The sequence below is a fragment of the Spermophilus citellus genome (genome assembly GCF_964194105.1).
Source record: "Spermophilus citellus genome assembly, chromosome: 12".
Lineage (NCBI taxonomy): Eukaryota > Metazoa > Chordata > Mammalia > Rodentia > Sciuridae > Spermophilus > Spermophilus citellus.
Genome location: NC_138198.1, coordinates 12,240,747 through 12,262,644, shown reverse-complemented (window position 1 = coordinate 12,262,644; position 21,898 = coordinate 12,240,747). Strand labels below are relative to the sequence as shown.

Below are 21,898 nucleotides of genomic sequence, written 5' to 3'. Positions count from 1 at the left end.
CTATCACACTTTTATAAAATTCCCAAACCTCTGCAGTGTGAGGGAAGGGATGTGAGAATACTTGCTTTCTGCTATCTTTTTGCTTTTCTTGTCTAAGTGACTGAAGCCAGTGCTTGGAGCCAAGCCCAAGTCTCATGAGCACAGCCCCCTGATCCTCCTATTCACACTGCAGTAGAAGGCCATGCCTTCAGCCTGCTTAGGGAAAAGGACACTGCTGGGTGACAAAGTGGCAAGGAGGGCAGCATTCTTTTCGCAGCTCGAGAACAGTAGTTAACAGTGGCCCACACAGTCACCAATCACGAAACTGCCTGGTGCTTGCTTTGGAGGCACATGTATTTAAGTTGGAACGCTGAAAATTGGCATGGCCCCTGAGCAAGGACAACACGCCCATCTGTGAAGCAGTCTGTATTAGAAAAAGAAAAAAAGGAACTCTGCACCCAGGTCACAAGTGAGTTCTCAGTAGCAGGTTAGAGGCTGTCAGCTGCCCCGAGACCAGAGATGTGCCCTCCTAGCCTTCGGCAGCACACAGGTGTTAGGATTCAAGATGTCATTTAATGCCTAAAGCTCTTTCTTAGTGCAGTTAATGTTAGTGCCAGGGTTAGACACTTGCTGCTGCCCCTGATCCTGAGTTGTGCACGGCAGAGGCTTGGTCCGGCGTGGGGACATCTTGCTGAGAATGCAGCGCCTTCTTCCCCTGGCCTTTGTGCCAAGCATTTGAGCTGGGCAGAGTAGTGTGCACGTGTGACACCCTGTCATCTCCAGCTCTGCATGTCTCTAAGCAGTCAAGGTGCCTCCCGTCTGGCTTCAGCAGATGCAGCAACCCAGCCCTGCTCCTGCACTCCACGCCCTGACCTTTGTTGTGCCTCACTCAAAATGGTGCTTCTTCAGTTGTCTGTCTTCTCTTACGTTCTTATTTGTAAGGTGCTGTATATAAGTTGAATATATTATGCACATATCCTACCCAATGGGTAGAACAAAAATTGTTAATACTGTACTATAATGTATAGATGATACCAATTTTAACAGAAATGGCATAGAATTTGTGAATGCCTATGTGCTTGGTCCTCTTTTGTAAGGAAATTTGCAAATGGATGCATACAGATAAAGTCTATGTAGTTTATTTTCCTATTAAATACCAATATTATAACACAAGGGAAAGAAGTCTGAACAAACAAGCAACAGCTTATGACCAGCGTATATATAGCAATTGAGTTGCATCTTTGCTGTGAAAACACTTTGAAAAATATTTTTTAAAAGTCGCACAGCTTTATGGTTGCCACTAGATGCTTCTTATTTTAGTCACTTTAGAAACGCTCAGCTGGACAAGCGTTAGTTATATTTGAGTCAGAAAAAAATGACTTCAACTTGCTTTGTGAGCAGACATTACCTGGTGGTGCGTGAAGGGCTTGGGCCTCAGTGAGAAGCGCAGGGTTTTGTCATGTCAGAGTGACGGGCCGGCCTGCAGCAGAGGACTCTGTTGGGCTTTGGGGCATTTGTGACCATGTGTGTCCAGAGTTTCTCTGTGCCTTTTCCTCTTGTGAACTGAAGCTGTGGAGCCAGTGAAGAGGGGGTTTTGTAGGGAGAGAGCACCTCAGGAAAAACCAACCCGTGTGGTGGACCCCGGTCTCAGGAACAGTGTGTGCCATGGGTTAGCATCAGAAAATCAGTGTCAGCCAGCCAGGCCAGGATGCTCGAGCCATCCCTGTGGTTGTCCTATGTCAGTCCTGACCCAAAATGCCAGCGGGGTTTTTGGGTAGAGGTTACAATTCCAGTTGCACATGAAGTCATGCCTCTTTCAGCTCAGTTTTTGGTGTCTCATTGTCATCTGTTTTTCTTCAGAGAGTCTATTTTTTTTTTTCAAACAAATAAAAGGTCTGTAACACCGTGTCCATAGAAACCACTGCTGAATGTTGGTGTGGGCATCAAGTGTTGTCCAGCAGAGCACTTCACACAGTTCTGCCCATCTGATTCATGATCCCAGTCTATTCTGTCACTGGAATTGTCTAATAGAGTCCATATTTTTAATTTGCTTTGATGTTAGTTTTGAAAGTCACAATACAATCATCCTTCTACCTTCCAGAAAATGTCACTACTGGTTATCCTTAATCCAAACACCTCTACAATGCAAATCTCAAATGCTGGGGGATTAGGATTAAGTTGGCCTTCCTTTAGCACATTCTGAAAGTGCCATGAACAAGTGCCCATCTGTATCACTGGCACCTGCAGGGAACACTGGAACCAGCATCGAGATTCAGAAACGAAGCTGCCACCCTGGGTCTGGCGCATGTGAGAATGTTCTGGACAGGTCTGTAGAGGTACCAATTTGTGCAGCCACAGCATTGCTTTCTTTCTGCAGACCCAACTGAGGCCGAGACCTTCTAGTCCATGATACCGGTTCGGTTCCATTTAACACGCTTGTTGTTGTATCACTGTGTTATTTTCATGGCTTTCAAAATTCACATTGTCATTGTATTCTTGTCTAGTTTAAAGCTGTTTAAAAACATATAATATTATTCACAGCATTAGTTCATTTAATTTTTATAACAAAGCAATCTACTAAAAAAGTACAGCTGTATTTGAACTTTTCAATCTTTGTGAGCTATGATAATCAGAAGTCATTAAAGTCCTTTTTTAAAACAACCATTTGTGCTTAATTTTCAACATATCTCCCAGGTGCAGAGAGATCCCCGACTCTCCTGTATCCACCTCCTTCACCTGAACACTGGGGATTAGTCCTTAAGCCCAAGGTCTGTAATAGCAAGGTTCTTAAAAAAAGATGCTCTTCTGCGGAGTGCTGTGTGTCATTTTTGAAATCAGGTTTTTCTGCTCATTCTTAATGCTGTGGTCAAACCATAGCACAAAATCATAAAAAAAAAAAAAATCAGTGACATACATTTGTCCCATGGTTTGTCTGTTTATCTTTCAGTCACAACAAATGTGTAAACTGACATGTTTAGGACCTCTCACAGAAACACTTCTTATTTCGTGGTGTTGGTGCTGGGGATGGAGCCTGGGGCCTCCGTGGGCCAGGCAGGTGCTCTACCACTGAGTGGAGCCTGGGCCCAGAAAAGCACTTCTGATGGTCCCCAGCTCAGGCTCCTCTCAGCTTGTCACTCTTGACCAAATGACAAGTGTGCCAGAAACAACTCTGGTCAGGTCACTTCACAAGATTATCTTCTCATTCTGAGTCCTGCACAGAGCACTCAGAGAGGGTTCCTGGGGTGGTGGCTGGGGGGCTGCCAAGAGAACGGTGGACCCACAGGGGACTGTGGATTGCTGTCACACAGCGAGCAAAGGAGACTCGGCCTGAATGGGAATTAAGGTTTCTGACGAGAGCTGTTTAGCAATGGAACAAACTGCCTCAGCAGGTTTAGATTCCTCAACACTGCAGGGCTTCACAGGCCACAGTCTGCACTGAGATGGGAATGTTCTAAGGTCTACACAAGCATGTGGATTCCAGATGAGGAGGCTGTGAATGCACAAAACCCTACACAACCTACCAAGTTCATCACAAGTGAACTTAGCATGGCTACAAGACAATTCATTATTGCCTTTTTATGTACTTATAATGAACAAATAGAAACTAAAATTTAAAAAATACTATCAAAGTAGTTATATGGGCCTGAAATCCCACTTATAACATCCATTTTTTATTCTGAATCAATTTCCTTTTGGAAAGCCAAGCAAGTGGCACATGTCTGTAATCCCAAGAGACAAGGGAGTGAGATCTTGTCTCAAAAAAAAAAAAAAAAAAAAAAAAAAGCAGAAAAAGGGAGGTAGCTCAGTGGTAAAGTGCACCTGGGCTTAGTTCCCACTTTCACCCTCCAAAATATTTTGGAAAAGGGATTAGAAAAGAGCCCTGAGAAGGAATAGGAGTGGTAAGAATAGATTTTTTTTGGTGACCACCAGCCACACTATGCTTGGCGATGAATTATGTAAGCTCTTGGTGCAGCAGCTCAGGAGGGAACTACAGACCCCCAGACCTGCTCACACTGGTGCCAGCATGAACTTTCCTCCAGCAGAAAGTTCTATATGGAAAGAATGGGGGCTTAGGACTAGGTCTCAACCTGATGGTCACCCTAGGGCCCTCCTGTCACAATTGAGAAGCAGGCCCCTCTCTCCCCTCTGCCAGTGGGTATGCCGTCAGTCTGGGAGTGGCTTGGTGTGGGCTTGCCTCAAAGCTAAGGTCCCATAAAGGATCTGGGAGCCACTCCCAAAGGACAACTAGAGAATTGTAAGAGGTGTTGCTAGGCTGGGTTCTCTGGTCAGCTGTCTTGACAAGCCACATAGCCATGCCCTTGCAGGACAGGAGACTGGGACTCCATTCCCATCATCCAGGGTGGCCCTTGAGGTGTTCCCTTCTTCCCAGGTACCCTGAATGAGAACTGGGCAAGTTCTGAAGACTCTGGGAAAGGCCCCAAGAACCAACCCATGCAGCCTCCACCACAGGCCATGATGGAGGTGCTCACAAGGCCCGGGGCGGGGGGGGGGGGGCACTGAGTGTCCACTTTCTCTGTGGCTTTCTGGTCAAGCTCAGGGCCTAACAGCAGCACCCTCTCCTTGACAAGTTTCTACTGCCCTGGGCTTGCTTATGCTCCAAGCCTAGCGACCCGGGGGATCCTCCACTGGACCCCAGTGCTGCCTGCCCCAAACTCCTCTCAGTTGTGAAGCTAAGCAATTCCTGGCTCTCTCTGACCAACTAAGCAATTCCTGGCTCAACTCTGACCATTAGCTTGTTTTTGAAATAAGGAGAGCTGCTACCTGTCTGGTAGGCCAAATTCACCAGGAATCACACTGCCAGGCTCCCCTGTTCTGGTGCTGATACTCTGGAACCTTTCAGAGTCCAGAGTGGCTCTGGAATAAAACACAATTCTGCTTGTGATGATACACACAAAACACTTGATAATGAGCCTGTGACTTAGAACATCATGATTAGATTTCCCTCATTACACTGTTTTGATCTGTTTGGTTTAAATGAATTCTAATTGAAATGCATACTTAAAAACTGCAGCCCCAAAGTAAAACCTCTGCATTTGTTAATTCGGGTTTAATGCCATGTTTCTGTCAAGACATTAGCTTTTGCCCTAATAATGCAAACCTCGTTCACCCGACTTTACACTCTCACTTTCAAAAAAATGTCAGAAGTGCGAAAGCTCCAGTTTTAATCATTTGAACACAGCATAGCTGCGATTAAAAATACACTTTTAGAAGGCCTCACCAGTGAGAGCATATATTTTTTTTAAAAGCTAAAAACTCCATGGTTGTATCAGGGACTCATATAATTTAACCTGCCAACAAAGTCTTTTCAAAGTTGTATTTGTCTCCACTGTTAGCAGTCATCTCTAAGCACAGAAAGTTCTAGCAATCTACATTAGCAAATTGAGCAAACACGTTCTGAAGTCCAGACACAAAGGCCCTACCTCACCCCCAGGTCCACCCAGCCTCTGCCTGATGCCCACCTGCTGGAAACCCAGGCTTCTTTAGGTAAGCTGAGGCTGCACTTGCCATGCCACGTCTTTGGCTTGGGTCTCTTGTCAGGTGAGGGGCCACCTGGACATTAAAGGCAATACAGGCCTTGGGGCCTGCAAGCCAGGGTGGGTTTACATGAGCTTCACCTAAAGTGACTGAGGATACTGACAGGGATGGTTTTAAGTCTTGTCTATAAACCAGGCATAAAGGCAGTCACCTCCACCACTATTGTATTATAATGGGAAGATACACAACCGGCCCATGGCTGCCTCAGGAATGACTGCTGTTACTGCTCAACGTTTCATGTTCCAGATTTAATTTAAAACAACATTTTCCCCAAATACAGCAGACTTGGAAACTGCAGTAGGCCTGCCCAGTGCTTCACTGCTGCCCCTGCAGAGACAGGCAGTGCTGCTTTTGTCCCAGCAATGAGAACCCTAGAAAGCTTAGGACAATCAACACTAAGGGAGAGTCTGTCACCAGGCTCCAAACTTCCTTCCCATAGATTTTAAATACACCACCTTCTTACCGTAAGATTTCAGATGTACAATATGGAGGGCTGGGTTTTGTTTTCATCTTTAATGAAGCACATTGGGGTGGGTGGAATTTCTTACAGTCTTAGTAATGTAAGGTTAAAATCGCAAAAGGAGAACAAAAGGTTCAAACTAGCTTTCCTATTCACACTGCTGGACCCCACCTGTTCCTGTTTTTCTCCTCCTTCTGGATTTCTTTTATGATGGGTTTGGGGGAGATACTCTTGACCTGGCTATTTCTGCCCATTCTCTCCTTGCCCAGTTTAGGTCTGAGGTGACCTCTGGAGGTGATCTCCTTCTTGCCCGTTACCCGCCTCCTCCTTGCTCCTATCCTATGGGAACACTGGCCTCTGGAATGGGACCCACAGCACCTAGTCCCGCCTTGCTGATGACCTGGCTCCCACCCTCAGTGAGCAGGCATCTTCTGCATTTCTCATGGACATTTCTTCCCCAGCTGGTCTCTCTCTGTGTTTCAGCCAGGAGCTAAAGACAAGGGACAGAAGAGGCTGCAATCCCCTGCACCCTTGGTGTCCATGTGGAGGGCACAACCCACCAGGTCTGCCACTTGCTGCTCGGCCATGAAGAGCGTGGGCTTATCAGATGCACACGAGGGGCAGAGGCCTCAGAGGCAGCACAGCAGCCCAACTGGGCAGGTCCGGTATCACTGTCCAGCAGCGCACAGGGCACAGCTTTACCATGCTGCATTCCACTCCACGTCAGGGCTGTCACAGTGGGAGACACGCCTGGTGCCGTTTCCCTCCTCACTAACTGCAGGAAGAATGCTGAACAGGACATCTGCGCTCTTGGCCAAGGTCTGGTATGCAACATGGTGCAAGTTTTAATTTCACTGGACTTGAGATGGCAACGCCTACATTTTAGTGAAATCTAATAATTCTTAAGAATATTCTGAATTTCTCAGCATTAAAAATTTCCAGAAATACCAGCTTCCGGTGTTCAGATGCTCTAGTGATTGGCAGCAATTAAATGGAAAATTCCAATCTGAGCTGGCTCCAAATACACCACAGATGCAGGCTCTGACATCATGACTGGTGTTCAGCTCTCGACACAGGGCAAGGGAGCAGTGGAGAACTCACTGAGAACCAAGGGGGCAACAGGGCATGTGCTGCACTCACACCCTCCTTGGGTGTGAGAAATATTTAACCTTGTTTAGATGTATAAAAACAGCTACCTAACCACTGTGCTGAGGTCAGGCTCACCCAGATGGTGACAGGTGACAGCATGGCTTGCCCTTCTGATGTCCCACTCCATACTCCTTCCCAGGCTAAGGGGGAAAATGGAGCTTTATGTTTCCTTCCTGGAGTTAGAAACTGAGGTCACCAGTGGTGACACTCTTCCTGTGGCCTTGAAGACAGAGAAGAGATTGAAAAGAACCTAAAGTAATGAAGTGAAAGCCAGAAGAAAGGTACCAGAAAAGATACGGAATATTAACGGATCGGCCCAAGTTCTATCTCCTAAAGCACCCACAAGTCCCAGAGAGTGGCCTAGCTTTCCTGCATGCCAGGCAACGAGGTGACTGTCAAACTGGAATTAGAGTGGTGGTGCATGGCTGTAATCCCAGCAGCTCAGGAGGCTGAGGCAGAAGGATTGTGGGTTCAAAGCCAGCATCAGCAATGGCAAGGCACCAAGCAACTCAGTGAGACCCTGTCTCTAAAGAAAATACAAAATAGGGCTGGATGTGGCTCAGGGGCAGAGTGCACCTGAGTTCAATCTCCAGGATCCCCAAAGAGAAAACAAAACAAAACTGGAAGTAAATATTTGCACTTCAGATCTGGCTCTCTGTGTCTCTTTTTCCTACTAAAAGTAAGGCCCTCAATGCCCAATTCCAGTCCTCTAGACCTGTGGTTTGAGTAGTGACTGAGAAACAAAACTATTAACATAAAATTAAAAGGTGCATTAGGTTTCAAAGACATACTTGTTTAAGAACATTTTCAACTTTTGGTGGGGGGACAGAGACATGTCTCTTATTTCTGGACCAAAAAGAGCGAGGAATGCAAATTATGTGCCACCATATCCTGCCTCTGCTTTAATAGAGGGGTAAAAAGTGCATGTCGATGGAGCACCAGAGCAACAAAGCTCTGTCACCCCATCCCACACCATAGCAGAGGACTCTCAGTGACAGATTCTCACACCCATTGCCTGAGAGAATCAGAGTAGCCGTTGTTCTTATAGAAGTAAAGCAAGTCATATATTAAAGTGTCCAAAGAAAAGAAAATATTGATTTGAATTCAATACAATTCAAATTAGTAAAAATTTGCTTCCCTCATAGAATCTCAAATCTAGTACTCAGAAGTGCAAACAAGGTAAAAGCTGAAATACGTTTGTACACAGAAAACGCTGCATTTCCTTTGTAAAAAAGAAAAAGCAAAAAAGAACTTGAGGTTGGTTTTAAGGAGTTACAGATCTAATTGGTATAAGGGAAGATACAGAATTGTCGTCATTATTTCATGTGCCATGCTTTACGAAATTGTCAAAAATGGAGTAAAAGTTAGCTTTCACTATTGTATTTGATTAAAAAGTGAAGGAAAAGTTCATTAAGTAACAAGGGTGAAGCCGAGTTCTTGCTCTAGGAGCTGAGTGACAGCACCACTTACTGGCAGGAGTGTCCCTGTGTTCCTCAGGAATGGGCTGAGTCCACAGAAGCACTGGGGCCCCGAGGCTACCCTACCACCGCCACTTGCACATACACCTGCACCAGGCCTGAGAGGCACCTACCACATGCACCTGTTTTCCAAAGATAATTTTCTAGCATTGAAGTTGGTTAAGGTTCAGAACAGAAGATGTGAATGAAGGGAGAGCAAGGAGCAACAGGAAGGCTGCCTCAGTAATGGACATTTCCTGATGTGACACTTTCAAAGGTTGGTTTTGCTCTTATTCTTGAATAAAACTAAGTCTCTCACCTAATGTATTTTTAATTTTAATAAATTAATTATTATTAATTTGTTAAGCAAACCCTTTCTGCCCATTTTACATAAGCTACCTCCCAGTGAGTGTGGACTGGCACATCAGGCGCAGGCTGCTCGGCCTCTCTCGGCTCAAGCAGCCATAGGTGAATGAATCCAAAGCATAAGGCCCACTGCAAATGAAAGAGGCTCGTTATACACAATGCACGGTATATTTTACACATTAGATAATTTAACTTGCCACATTACTATGATCTGCTGGCAAGTGGAGACCTCTGTTTCCCTCTGCCACACTTTTCCACCATGATGTTCTGCCTCACGAGCCCTGAGGTACTTAGCCAACTATCAACAAATACTGCCAACTCAATATACTAAAGGGCCCCTCTCTCTAAGCTCTCTGTAGCCTTAAAGAGAAATTAAGAATATGCTGGCAACAACATTTTTATCACTCCATCATGATGCTAAATAATGACCACAGAACTTCCCAAATCTTCAGAGGTTTTTTGTTTTGTTTTGTTTAACCACACACCTTCAAAGCATGCCTAAGCAGTATCTGATTTTCTGCATCTTGATAAACACAATTATGAAACTAGACTGCTGACAAAACTCAAATAGACTTAATAAAAGATACCTACTCAGGAAAAGCAAATTTTAGTCTCAAAATCATCAATAACGTCCATAAACCCAACTTATCCTTATAATTAATATCCCCTGTAAACTGTGAAAGGTAAAAGGAAACTATCTTAGGAAAAAGAATTCCATGTAACACCAATTTTAACCCAGTGAAACTGTAAGATTCACTCAAGTGGATAAAAAGAAACAAGAAATTTGTTACTATCTTAGCCATTTCATATCCCAGTTGTTTTACAGACATGCTCACATGTGTAACCATATTTAAATCTGACACTGTGCCATCAACATGAGGCAGCCCACTGCACCCCGCACCAGCAAAGCAGAGGCACCACTGTGCCTGCGCCACTCCCCAACCCAAGAAGATTCTAACCACACAGCACAGTCCCTGAGGGACTTCCTACAGAGCAATCTGAGGTGTCAAATGCAACATTTTTGCCCCTTGAACTTTTTTTTTTAATGTTTTTCTTTAGTTGAAGATGGATACAATGACTTCATTTATTTATTTTTATGTAGTGCTTATGATCGAACCCAGTGCCTCACACATGCTAGGCAAGCCAAGCACTCTACCACTGAGCTATAGTCCCAGCCTTGAACTATTTTCTAAACTTTACATTTGATAGGAAAATCCTGCCAAACAGTAGGGATTGTGCAGGATAGCCACGAGGCAATCTCTGACGTTCTCTTGCAGCGGCCTCTGAAAGGGCCATTTCCTCCTCTGCAACTGAAGTAGAAGTTGTTAGTATAAAAGAAAACACACACATACCCAAGTACACCCCCATAGTTTCTGACAACCACTAGATTTCATTCTAAGCAAAGAGTTTAATGATAGTGATAGATTCGATATAAAACAATCAAGTAGAACACTAAAGCAAGGGTATTTTCCTTCAGTGTGAGAGAAAGCAGCAGCCACAATTGTAAGATTCACTCCATATGAAATCAACACCAACTCTGAGACTGGATACTGGGAGGTTGCACTACCTTTCTGGGAGAAGGCCCCTCTGGCCCAGGGGCAGTGCTGTCCCCACAGTATCCTGGTCCCACCTGTGGTCTCACAAATCTCTCCCTGCTGGGAATCATGAGCCTGAGATGCTATTGAAGAAGATCTGATTTCAACCACAAACTTAATAAAACCTTCAATTCTCCTTGAAAGATTAGGTAAAGACGACAGGAAGTGATTCACTGGAAAGTGATATTCTAAGTGACCACAACCAATACCCAATTTTGAAAAAGCATTTTGGCTGTATAATTGCTTTAAAAAAGTGATTTTGACAAGCTTTGGGTAAAAATCATCTCGAAAGGGTCCATTTTTCACTTATATGTAACCAATTGATCTTATTTATATATAGGATTCAATTTTTATTCCACTTTCTTCATATAAGATTATATTTTTAACTAGTAAGTAAACTTTAGATCTTTTTCATAGAAAGACTAATACCCTCCTATTCACAGGTGCAAGTCTGTCTCCACAGAGAACTGAATATAGTTAAAACCTTAATGAATAACACGAAGACTAAGCCCCAGTAACAGCACTCTGCCTACGGGCCACAGTTATTCAAGAAGTCAATGGTCTGGTCTGCACACACTGGAGAACATGAAGCAGAGAGATCCTGAAGACCCAGGAAGAGAACCCTGGATTCTAAAACAGTAGCCACTGCTTCCTTCTGCCACTGATATACAATCCTATACTAGGCTCATTTCTTCCTCTTAAACACTGATTTTTGTAGGATATTTAACTTTAAAAACTTTAAAAAGGTATCTTAATTCTTTAACCCTCAGAGAACTGGCCTACTTAGGCAACTAATCAAAAAATAATCAGAAGCTTGTTATCTTTGCCCAAAGTCTTCAGAGGGTTAAAGTGCAGGAACTTTCTATAATTTGTTATACAAGGCACCCTATTCCACTTTTTTCTTAAAAGAAACTTTTTCTTTGGTTTCATGTAGTTTTTCAGTGAGTCTATCCTTGGTCTCTTCCATTTTCTCTGTGATGAGCTCCTTGGTCTCTTCCATCCTGTCTTGTAGATACTCCTTGACAGGGGGTGGCGTGGACATGTATCCATGACTGCGCAAATACTTCACGGTAAAGGAAGTTCCTCCCAAGGTCACGGTGTAGCGCGCAGGTGTTGCAATCTTAAGAAAAAAGCCAACAGGCAGATCAACACATGATTATGACTATGAATAAAATTAAGTTGAAATTTACATTCCTGGTAATAACCAATGTACAAATAATTCATTGCTTCACAAGAGTAATCTTTTCTATCCTAACAAGGGATGCTTCTTCTGTGAACTTACTTTACCAATGTTTGTTCCTATACAACCTAACCCATGACTTAAAGAATTACTGCAGTCCACAACACTGATGCCCTTACCCTCACACTAGTGGGCCTGGGGGGCATGTTCACCTGGAAATCAGAAAAAGGGCTTGGTGCCCCAAACAATAACAAAGGCACATCTGCTTCTATGCTCCCAACCGGGCCAACTTCTTCAGTGATGGATTGGAGTGAGGGCCAAAGGTTTCTCTGCTGGATTTAGTCTCACTCCACATCCTGCTCCTTGCTCCTTTGACTCTTCCAGGCTGAATGCTACTTTCTCCTCACAATTCACCTAAGGCTTAGAAGTCTAGCCAGGAGATTCCATGAGGTCACAGAGATTTAAGGACTGTAACCAAACAGGAGATGAATTGGCTGAAGGGACTCACCCAGGCAAAGGGGCTGCCATCACATGTGGATCCAGCTGCAGGAGAGCTGCGCGAACTCTCTCTGCCCCTGCCCTGGCTCTGGCAGGCTCCCACATGGCCTCCCCACCACCCACTTGCATCAGCTTCCAAACTTCTAGGAAACCAAACCCACTGTCAAGTATAATCAGCCCCAGCTCAGCCTGACACCCCCCCCCCCCCCCCCGGGCAGCTCCTCTGTGCATCTTGCACAGAGTGCCAGGACCACCCCACCTGGCTTCCTGTCAGCTTGTGGATGCCTGTTGTACACTTGTGTTTGAGCACAGCATGACAATACGCGGTCCCCAGACCTTCCCTTTCTTCTCCTTTCTCATCCCTATGCTGACTTGTCCACTTTCATATCTTTAGTGCCATCTGTACAATGAGAATTCCTAAATTTTCATCCCCAGACTGAACCCCTTCCATGAATTCTAAGTATATTCTACTCATTTCCACTTGCATGTTGACTTGATCCCAAAACTTAATACTCAAAACTCACCTGTGGACCTCAACTGTCCATCCAGACCTGATCCTCTCAGTCTTTTCCATCACAGTTGCTGAGGCCCAAAACCAAGGAGATAGCTTAGACCACACCCCCCCTTTCTCTTATGTAAGTTGCATCCAAACAATCCGAAAAACCAATTAGCTCCTTCAAAATACATCCAGAATCCATCTATTTCTGACAGCCTCTCCTTCCACCACAGGTACCTGGCCACAGGAACTCCAGCCTAGCCATTGCACCAGCTTCACGCCAGCTCCCCCTGCCTCCACCCTGCTCTTGCCTATTGGCATGGCAGTCCAAGTGATTTTGCTGAAACAGAGATCAAGTGCTTAAACTTGCCCAATAACTTTCCATGCCCTCAGAGGCAAAGCTGAAGTCCTCACAATAGTGCCCAAGTGCCTACAGTGAGTGACTGATCTGGCTCTCTCATCTCTCTCACACTCACTCATTCCAGGCACAATGGCTTCCCACTAGCCTCCAAACACCCCCAGTCTCTACAGTCTCAGGACTTGGCCCTTGTGGTTTCCTCTGCTTGGAACACTTCTCCCTTGGAGCTGCCTGACCACACTCTGAACTTCTGAGTGGCACCTTCCCTCTACAATTGCACCCCTGCCTCCGAAAACACACACATACATACATACATCACATACTCCGTTCATGGTTAATTCTTTCTTCTTAGCACTTACCACCATCTAAATGCTGCACACACTGTGTGTCTACATTTTTAACTTAATCTTTTTCGTCTCTCCAAATGCTTCCCCAGTCTGTCCCCACACAACTGAAGTCTATGCTCTGCACAGACAGGTATTTTGTGCTGTTCTATTTAACTGGTGTTTGCCCAATACCTAAGATGGCACTTGGTTCAGAGCAGGGGCTGGTGAGTCTGACCCATGAAACTATAGGTGCATTTAATGAGTAATAGGGAGCTCAGGTGTGCACCCAGCCACCTTCCTTGCCTTGGCCACACGCCATTTTGGGGCTTTGACTGGAGGAAGCAAGACATCTCTGCCTGTTGTCCTTTTTGGGAAACTGTTCGTTACAGAAAACCCTCAGGAAAGTCCCCTCATTTCCCAGCCCATACCACTGCACCAGTCAGTCTCTGCTTCCTAAACCCAGGCCGAGCACGGTTCTGCCTAAAAAATGCAGTCTCAGGAATAGTAAAATCAAAGAGAATGAAGATATGATCCTGAACTCCTTGAAGCTCATAATCAAATAAAGAAAACAAGCACTTAAAAAGAAAACCTCACAGAGACTGACATGAACTTAAAGAGAGGATACAGGTGCCTGGGACAAGGAACAAAGAGGATCAGGGAAATAGCTTAAATTGTCATCATGCTAGTTTGGTATATTAAGGCTAAATTATACCCATGTAATTAGAAACTTGATAATTTATGAATTTAATACATTTTAATATAGAAAACACTAGCAATTAAGCTTTGGCCCTCAAGTCATTATTATAAAAGGAAATCTAAAATTTCAGAGGACTCTAATAAGGATGACAGAATGAAACAATGCTATTTTTGAATAATACTATAAATTCTAATTCTAGGCATGTTTATACAATAGAAATAAAATAACATCTAATTTCCAAACATTTTTTACCTGTTTTCTTCCCTTAGGTAGAAGCATCACAGAACCTCATAAGATTTTGTGAACTAAACAAAATGAGATTAATTTGGCTAAATGTCACAATTTACAAGGAGCCTTTCCTTCCAAAATAAAGACCTGTGTGAGTAGAAACTAGAGTCACAATGTTGTCTGAATCCAGAGCAGTTACAGATCATTCATGTGTAAAAGGACATCTGACAAATCTAAGAAAAGTTCACCACATAAAACAATTTCAATTAAACTTCACTATTTCATTTACTAAGAAAAGGTGAGCTACATTACAAAAGGTGAGTTACTGTAAATAGGAGGCTACATGCTGACTCCTGCTAACACGTCAGGTAGCCTATGGAGCTCTGATGAAGGAAAGACAAAGTGTCAACAGGGGAACTACCCAGAACGCCCTGAAAACACACAGCCGTCCAGTGGCCTACCACGGCAGGTCACGGTCCAGCTTTTCTTAGGCACTTCTCCTAGAGCCATCATTTTATTTGTACTTGGAAACTGTATGACTCGAGTTATTCATCAGACACGTAAAGGCAACTTAAGTCACAAGAACTATGAAGAGCTGACAGGCAGTCTCACAGGGAGGGACGCTGTCCGCCGTGGCACCCACCTTGAACATGGCATATGCCGTCAGGGCATTTCCACTCTGGGAGTTTTTCAGGATGTTCACAACGCTGTCAGGCAGCCCGAGGAACTCCAGAAAAGGAATGACATTTACTCCTCTATGAGAGAAGCACAAGGAAGTTATACATAAAAAGCCTTCAGAGATTATCTGAAAACACACAACCACAAATTTACCATAATTTGTTTACAAATTTTGTTTAAAAGCTAATTCTGCATTATTAAGCACTTCTAAGACAACATTTTATTCAAAACACAATATATCAGACACTTCTCAGAGGAGGACATACAATCAATCAACAAGTACATGAAAAAATGCTCAACATCGCTAGCAGTCAGAGAAATGCAAATCAAAACCACCCTAAGATACCATCTCACTCCAGTAAGATTGGCAGCCATTAAGAAGTCCAACAACAACAAGTGCTGGCGAGGATGCGGGGAAATGGGTACACTTGTTCATTGTTGGTGGGACTGCAAAATGGTGCAGCCAATTTGGAAAGCAGTATGGAGATTTCTTGGAAAGCTGGGAATGGAACCACCATTTGACCCAGCTATTCCCCTTCTCGGTCTATTCCCTAAAGACCTAACAAGAGCATGCTACAGGGACACTGCTACATTGATGTTCATAGCAGCACAATTCATGATAGCAAGATTGTGGAACCAACCTAGAAGCCCTTCAATAGATGAATGGATTAAAAAATGTGGCATTTATACACAATGGAGTATTACTCTGCAATAAGAAATGACAAAATCACAGAATTTGGAGGGAAATGGATGGCATTAGAGCAGATTATGCTAAGCGAAGCTAGCCAATCCTTAAAAAAACAAATGCCAAATGTCTCCTTTGATATAAGGGGAGTAACCAAGGACAGGGTAGAGATGAAGAGCTTGAGAAGAAGATTAACATTAAACAGGGATGATAGGCGGGAGGGAAAGGGAGTGAGAAGGGAGATTGCATGGAACTGGAAGGGGAGCCTCAGGGTTATACACAATTACATATAAGAGGAAAGGAGGGGTAGGAGAAAAATTATATAAGTGGAAGAAACGATTTATAGTAGAGGGGGTGGAAAGAGAGAACGGGAGGGGAGGGGAGGGGAGGGGAGGGGGGATAGTGGAGAATGGGACAGACAGCAGAATACATCAGTCACTAGAAAGGCAATTTGTAAATCAATGGTAATGTAACTGATGTGACACAGCAATCTGTATACGGGGTAAAAATGGGAGTTCATAACCCACTTGAATCAATCTGTGAAATATGGTACATTAAGAACTATGTAATATTTTGAACAACCAACAATAAAATAATTTAAAAAAGAAAAAAAAACACAATATACAGTAGCCACACAAGCCTCTGAGTATTGCCATGTCTCACCATCTAAACACAGATGTCCTAATTAGCATATTTAGCAAGTAGAAGCATTTATTAGAGCAAAATCAATAGCTTTAAGTAAATTAAGAGAAGGCTCAGAGTCGTTTACCTGATCTTTGTTTCCTCACCCAAATTTTACTTCCTTACAATGACCCAACTCACATTTCAAGACATAAGATTTTTACCTTTAACATTTCATGTCAAGTCTATACCATTATCATAAGAGCAAAGAATATTTTAATATCACTTATTGTGCTATTACACAGAGAATAAATGATTCTGTGGGTTTGCGGAAACTCAATTATTCTAAAAGGATGATTCTATTCTAAGACCTGAAAGGCAGGTAAAGAACAATTACTACACACTGCAATGAATTCTTGGACGGGAGGGGGTGACGGGCCTCCATGCTGAGCTGGCGAGCCCCAGCATGGGCATTTTCAGTTTCCTGACTACACTTGCCCTTATCCTCCCACTCTCTCAGTGCACAGGTTTTGCAGACACTACAAACCTCCACCTCAAATCAGAACAAGAACATTCACCTGTGTAAACTCAACGTAATCATCACCTTTAGGAAATTTAGCACACACAATAGTATGTGGTAAGTGAATACAAAATCTACATTAAAATCCCCTAAATTGTCCCAGTCGTCCTATTTTCCCTTGTTCTAGTCTCCTTCCTCCCGGACATGTTTCCAGGATTTCTTTCTTGGCACTGGTAACTTGAAGCAGGCAGCTGGCTGCGGGTATGGCACTGCTCAGTTTGGGTTTCTGTGATTGTTTTCTCATAACTGGCCTCAGGTTGACATCTCCCCCAGGACATTGATAGGTGGAGCTGTGTCCAGCTGGAGCGTCACTGCAAGGGGAACATAACGTCCCTCTATTCCACTCTTGGTGTTTCTGAGCTTTCCTCTTGGTTAAGGAGGGCCCCAGATGGCTACTCTATGACTGTGTCTTACCCTCTTTCATCAAAAAAGGGAATTGCCCGACCCTTATCATGGTCATTATAAATTTCTTTTTTTAATATTAAAGAATAATTTGATGAACTAGAGAAAAGATGTAGCTCTTTTGTGATTTCACTAATGATACTAAGTGACCAGAGAATATTTTCAGTAGACACTGCTGATGGACATCAAGGAAGGACCATTAAAATTACCTATTATAAAAAATAAAAGGAAATCTGAACAGTGGAAGGAACATTTGGAGGTAAATTTTAAAATCAACTCTTTTTAAAATCAATTCTTAAGTTCAATCTGATTTTGTCTATCTGCACCTTTAATTCTTTTCCAAATCTCTTTCTAGATAATAATAATACCCTGTTATGGTTTGGATGTAAAATGTTCCCCAAAGACGCAGGTGCAGGATCTTAAAGGCTGGGTCTCCAAGGCAGCAGTGTTCAGAGGTGGGTGGGGATTTAAGAAAGTGAATATATTGTGAGGACTCTGACCTCATCAGTGGATCAATCCATTGACCAATTAATAACGTGATTACATTAGTGGGAGGTGAAACCTAGCTGGAGTAGGGCCTTACGAACGTGCCCCTGGGGACTACGATTGTCCCTCCTTGCTCTCTACTTTGTGGCTGCCAGGAGCTGAACAACCCTCTTTTGTCACTCCGTCCCACCATGCTTCCACCTTGGAGCCAGGCCACTGACTGAAACCTCTGAAGCCATGAGCCAAAATAAACCTTCCCTGCTCTACGCAGATCTGCTTAGTATGTGCCATAGCTGTGAAAAAGCTACCACACATCCCACTAAGGTAAGGTCTGCCACTAGTGCTGGCTTTTGTATATGGATCTAACCAAGTCACTAGAGTAGCTATGTGGTAACATCCTGCCATAACAAGCTACTTTTATTCTTCTATCACCCACCAATACCATTATGAAATTATTTAATTATTTCCTAGTTTCCAATTAAACCCATTGTATAAAATTTATACATTTAACATCATAAAATGAAGGAAAAAAGATACAATTGGCAAACAAAACAAAACCCAAGTGATTAAAAAAACTCCTTTATCATAAAAATGAGATAACAAACTCACACACCTTGCACAAGGTATAACATTGCAAGCTACTGATAAGGAAATAAGCACATAGTTAATGAGGGTCCAAGTCAAACAGGAATGCCCACTGTCACCTTCTACTCTGAAGCTCCCATAGCCTGGCAGCTCTACAGGTGGCTCAAAAGATGCACAGGTCAAAGCACATTCACTGCCCGGAGAGAGTACAGTGCACATCAGTCTGGACCCTGGCTGAGTGTGCATCTGCACCTTTAGGAACCAGAAAGAGCCCCCAGATACAGGCTTCTAAAGGCAGGGGCAACACTGTCACTACTGGGTCGTGTTGATCAGAAGAACTCTTCTGCTGGTCAGAGGACACAGGCAACAACAAAGCTCAACACAAAATACAATCTTTTACTTTAGCTGCTCCTAAAATAAAGTATTTCAAAAGCCTCAGAACTTTCTAACTAAATATAGAACAACACTGTGCTCTCTGGTGCCTAGAAAGGCAGCATGCTGGCTGCTGAGTAACTGAGACAAACCTGGTCAGTAATGCTGCCTGATGGCAGATGCTCATCCTTCCAGCCACCAATCTTTTAATACTAAGTAACCAGCATACAACAGACATTTTTCCAGTTGGGGGTGTGTGGGGCCTTCCTAAAAAATAGCTAGTCTCTTGGTGGCTGGATTAAAAAAACTATATTTAATATAATTAACTTCTATTTTGCAATAAAATAATCTCTCAGTGAAAGATAATCTGCAATTTGATAATTTTCTAATTATTACTTGCGATTAAGTCTTCACTTAAAACACATCAATCTTTATTTTGAAGTCTATGTATCTAGTAAAAACACTAAGGAGGATGGTTCTGGAGGCATCGGACCCCGTGTCCTGTTACTTAGCCAGGATCCCGGGTTCCATCACTCAGCCAAGGGAGGCTGTACCAGAACTGAGCCAGAGTCCAGGCTGGCAGCACTGCCGGCTAAGGCATACAGTTATGAAGTGGTCAGTTTGACCACCATGGTTAGACAGAAGTCTTCTGCAGAAAAAGAGGAGAAGGGATGAAGCTAAGAGGGTGTATTTCATAAGAGATGACAGAATCATCCCCCACAACTGCCTCACCTGAAGAAATCTTAAGCAGCAGCAATAAAATAATTATTTTTATTAGCCCAAATGAGGATCTTGTATCCAATTAATTAAAACCTTAGGTTTTCTCCCTCTAAGGCCAGAAGGGACAAATAAGTATCAAAACTTCTTTCAAAAGAATCCTTAGTGGCTCAAGAAAAAAATTCACTGTGTAGTATCATGTGGGACTGAATGCCTATAATAACTTTTATTTAAAAATGGTATAAATGTTCTGCCAAAAACCTAAGGGCAGTTTTGAAGAGTTCTATAAATATTAAACATGTTCAGAAAATGTCATTAATAAACAAAGAAATAATTCCATAAAGTATACAAAGTTCTTCTTCAGAAAGAACAATTCTTTATGAAGAGGAAGAGAACAGTGTCAATTATACAAGGTAAAGAAAGCCCATCCTTTCAGAACTGGTGCTAAGAGGCATCTGGAACCCCATGTTTCCTAATAAGCAGACTCCATTCCACCATCTTGGGAGGCAGTACGCTTTGCCAAGGGCAGCTTCGCATTCCCAGCCACGGTGTCTCATTACTGCCTCAACACCAAGCCATGAAGTAAAACAGAATGCTGAAAGCCAGTGGACTCTGGGAAGGGTAAAGTAATTCTAAGTCCATCAAGAGAGCTGAATGAAGCGGCAAAGCCATCCCTCTGGCTCCCGAGGCCAGGCACATGGCCCTGCCAGGACATGAGCGCTGGTGGCTTATGCACCACCAGCCATAGCACCACAAATACACCTTACCATAAAAGGAACTGTGTTTAACTTAAAGAATGATGGACTTAAGAGATTTTGTGTTCTACAAAACTGGGAGGAAGCCATGCCTTCCAGATTCACTTCTGATCACAAGATGCCCTTCCCTGACACTTACTTGGGTGAGTAATGTCAGAGCCCAAGTCTGTCAGTGGTTCCATTTTTTTGCGTAAACAACAAATAGTAGACAGGCTTTGGAATTTCCCACCAAAACCACACATCCAAGAAGACAGGTATCTTTCCAGATTTTTAAACACTGTAAGAAATACGTTAAGTAAGGAACTAATAGTGCTACCAAATTTCTGAGACTGGTACTTTACTTCTGGACTCTGATATGTGTGCAGATGACGTCAGCACAGCAGTGAGGAGCCTGACTGGGGTTTCTGTCCAGGTTCTACCTCTGGAGTTATTGGTTTCATTCATAAAAAGGAAAGAATTGCACTACTTATATCATTAAATCACCATGAGAATTAAATGAGATGATGCAGAAAATGTAGCAAAATGCCTGTGCGCAGAAAGCAAACATTAGTCATTCTTAGTAAAATGTGAAAAACAGCTACAAAAAGCAATTAGCTTCTATCAATGAAAGACACTAAGGCATTAAAAATATATATTTAAGACTAAAAGTAAGATGACCATTCTAATAAATTAGTGAAGGGCAGTCAATCAAGCAAAACTTACTTTATGGCTGCATAATAAAATGTTCCAAACCAAATACCAGAAGTTATTAGATGCACAGGAATCAAAACTTTCCCATATTGCCTCAATGTTCTCTTAAATCTCTGATAAAGACTAATAGATTTGTCTTGTAAAGGATCAAGCTCTTCCTTTTTTTCTGAAGGAGTCCCTTTGCCTGTGGCACTGGACGACAAAACCCTCTTGGACAAAACCACCTGTTCCCACTGTTCTTGGTGAAGGACCCCCTGTCGGGGTATCTGAGTACCCGATGACTTCCTCTCCTTTGCAAGGCACTGGGCAGCAGGTAAGTGGAGCCATTGCTTTTGAGGATCTTCAACCCAAACTACTTTAGATTCAGTGTTATTCAAAAGTAATGGTCCCTTTAAGTTCTGGCGGTGTCCAAAGAGACCAGTTTTCTGTGGTTCCAAGCATGTCCTGTGTGCCAGCCGAGACACAGTCCGTGGTAGATTCCATTGCATTTTTGAATGATGGTGATGGATTTCAGCTTCGTACAGAGGCTAGACTTAAAAAAAAAAAAAAAAAAAGGTAGATTATACATAGGCTCACATTTTAAACCAACCCATATTAAATCATTAATAGTAAATTAATCATTAACTATTAGAAAGTAAAAGGACAAAAACTGCTACCCATAGGAATTTATATTATGTTATAGTTTTAAGGCACTGTGATTTCAAAATGTCATTAAAACATATCCTTTAAATACAGTCAACCAGTCCAGCGGCCATCATGGAGGGAAATGTTCACAGGCTCTCTTACAACGAAAAAAGGGATATTGGTAAGGCTACTGTTGTTGAAGTCCTTCAAGAAAAGAAGCAGTGTAGCACAAGACCTGGGTCTGAAGGTTTTTAAATACATAATGCCATGCAATTCCCTTTCAGACTCTTAAGCCCAAGTACACTGGTTAAATGAGGACATGGTTTTCTGCTTTTGGAACTGGGGATTGAATCCAGGG

General features: G+C 43.1%; 1 protein-coding gene across 1 annotated transcript; it reads right to left on the bottom strand.

Moving 5' to 3' along the window:
• Positions 1-10,355: 10,355 nt before the first annotated feature.
• On the bottom strand, positions 10,356-21,446 carry FAM210A (family with sequence similarity 210 member A). Its single transcript, XM_081262912.1, has 3 exons — positions 20,929-21,446; positions 14,989-15,100; positions 10,356-11,682 (listed from the first exon to the last, which is right to left on the bottom strand). The coding sequence occupies exons 1-3, from the start codon at positions 21,402-21,404 to the stop codon at positions 11,449-11,451; spliced, it is 822 nt and encodes a 273-aa protein (XP_081119038.1). The 5' UTR covers positions 21,405-21,446; the 3' UTR covers positions 10,356-11,448.
• Positions 21,447-21,898: the final 452 nt, after the last annotated feature.

Coding starts and splice junctions, on each gene's coding strand:
- FAM210A (XM_081262912.1), bottom strand. CDS start 21,404: ATGCAATGGAATCTACCACGGACTGTGTCTCGGCTGGCACACAGGACA. Junction 15,101..20,928: donor TTTTATTATGCAGCCATAAA/GTAAGTTTTGCT, acceptor CTTCTCTCATAG/AGGAGTAAATGTCATTCCTT. Junction 11,683..14,988: donor CGGCATATGCCATGTTCAAG/GTGGGTGCCACG, acceptor TTTTTTCTTAAG/ATTGCAACACCTGCGCGCTA.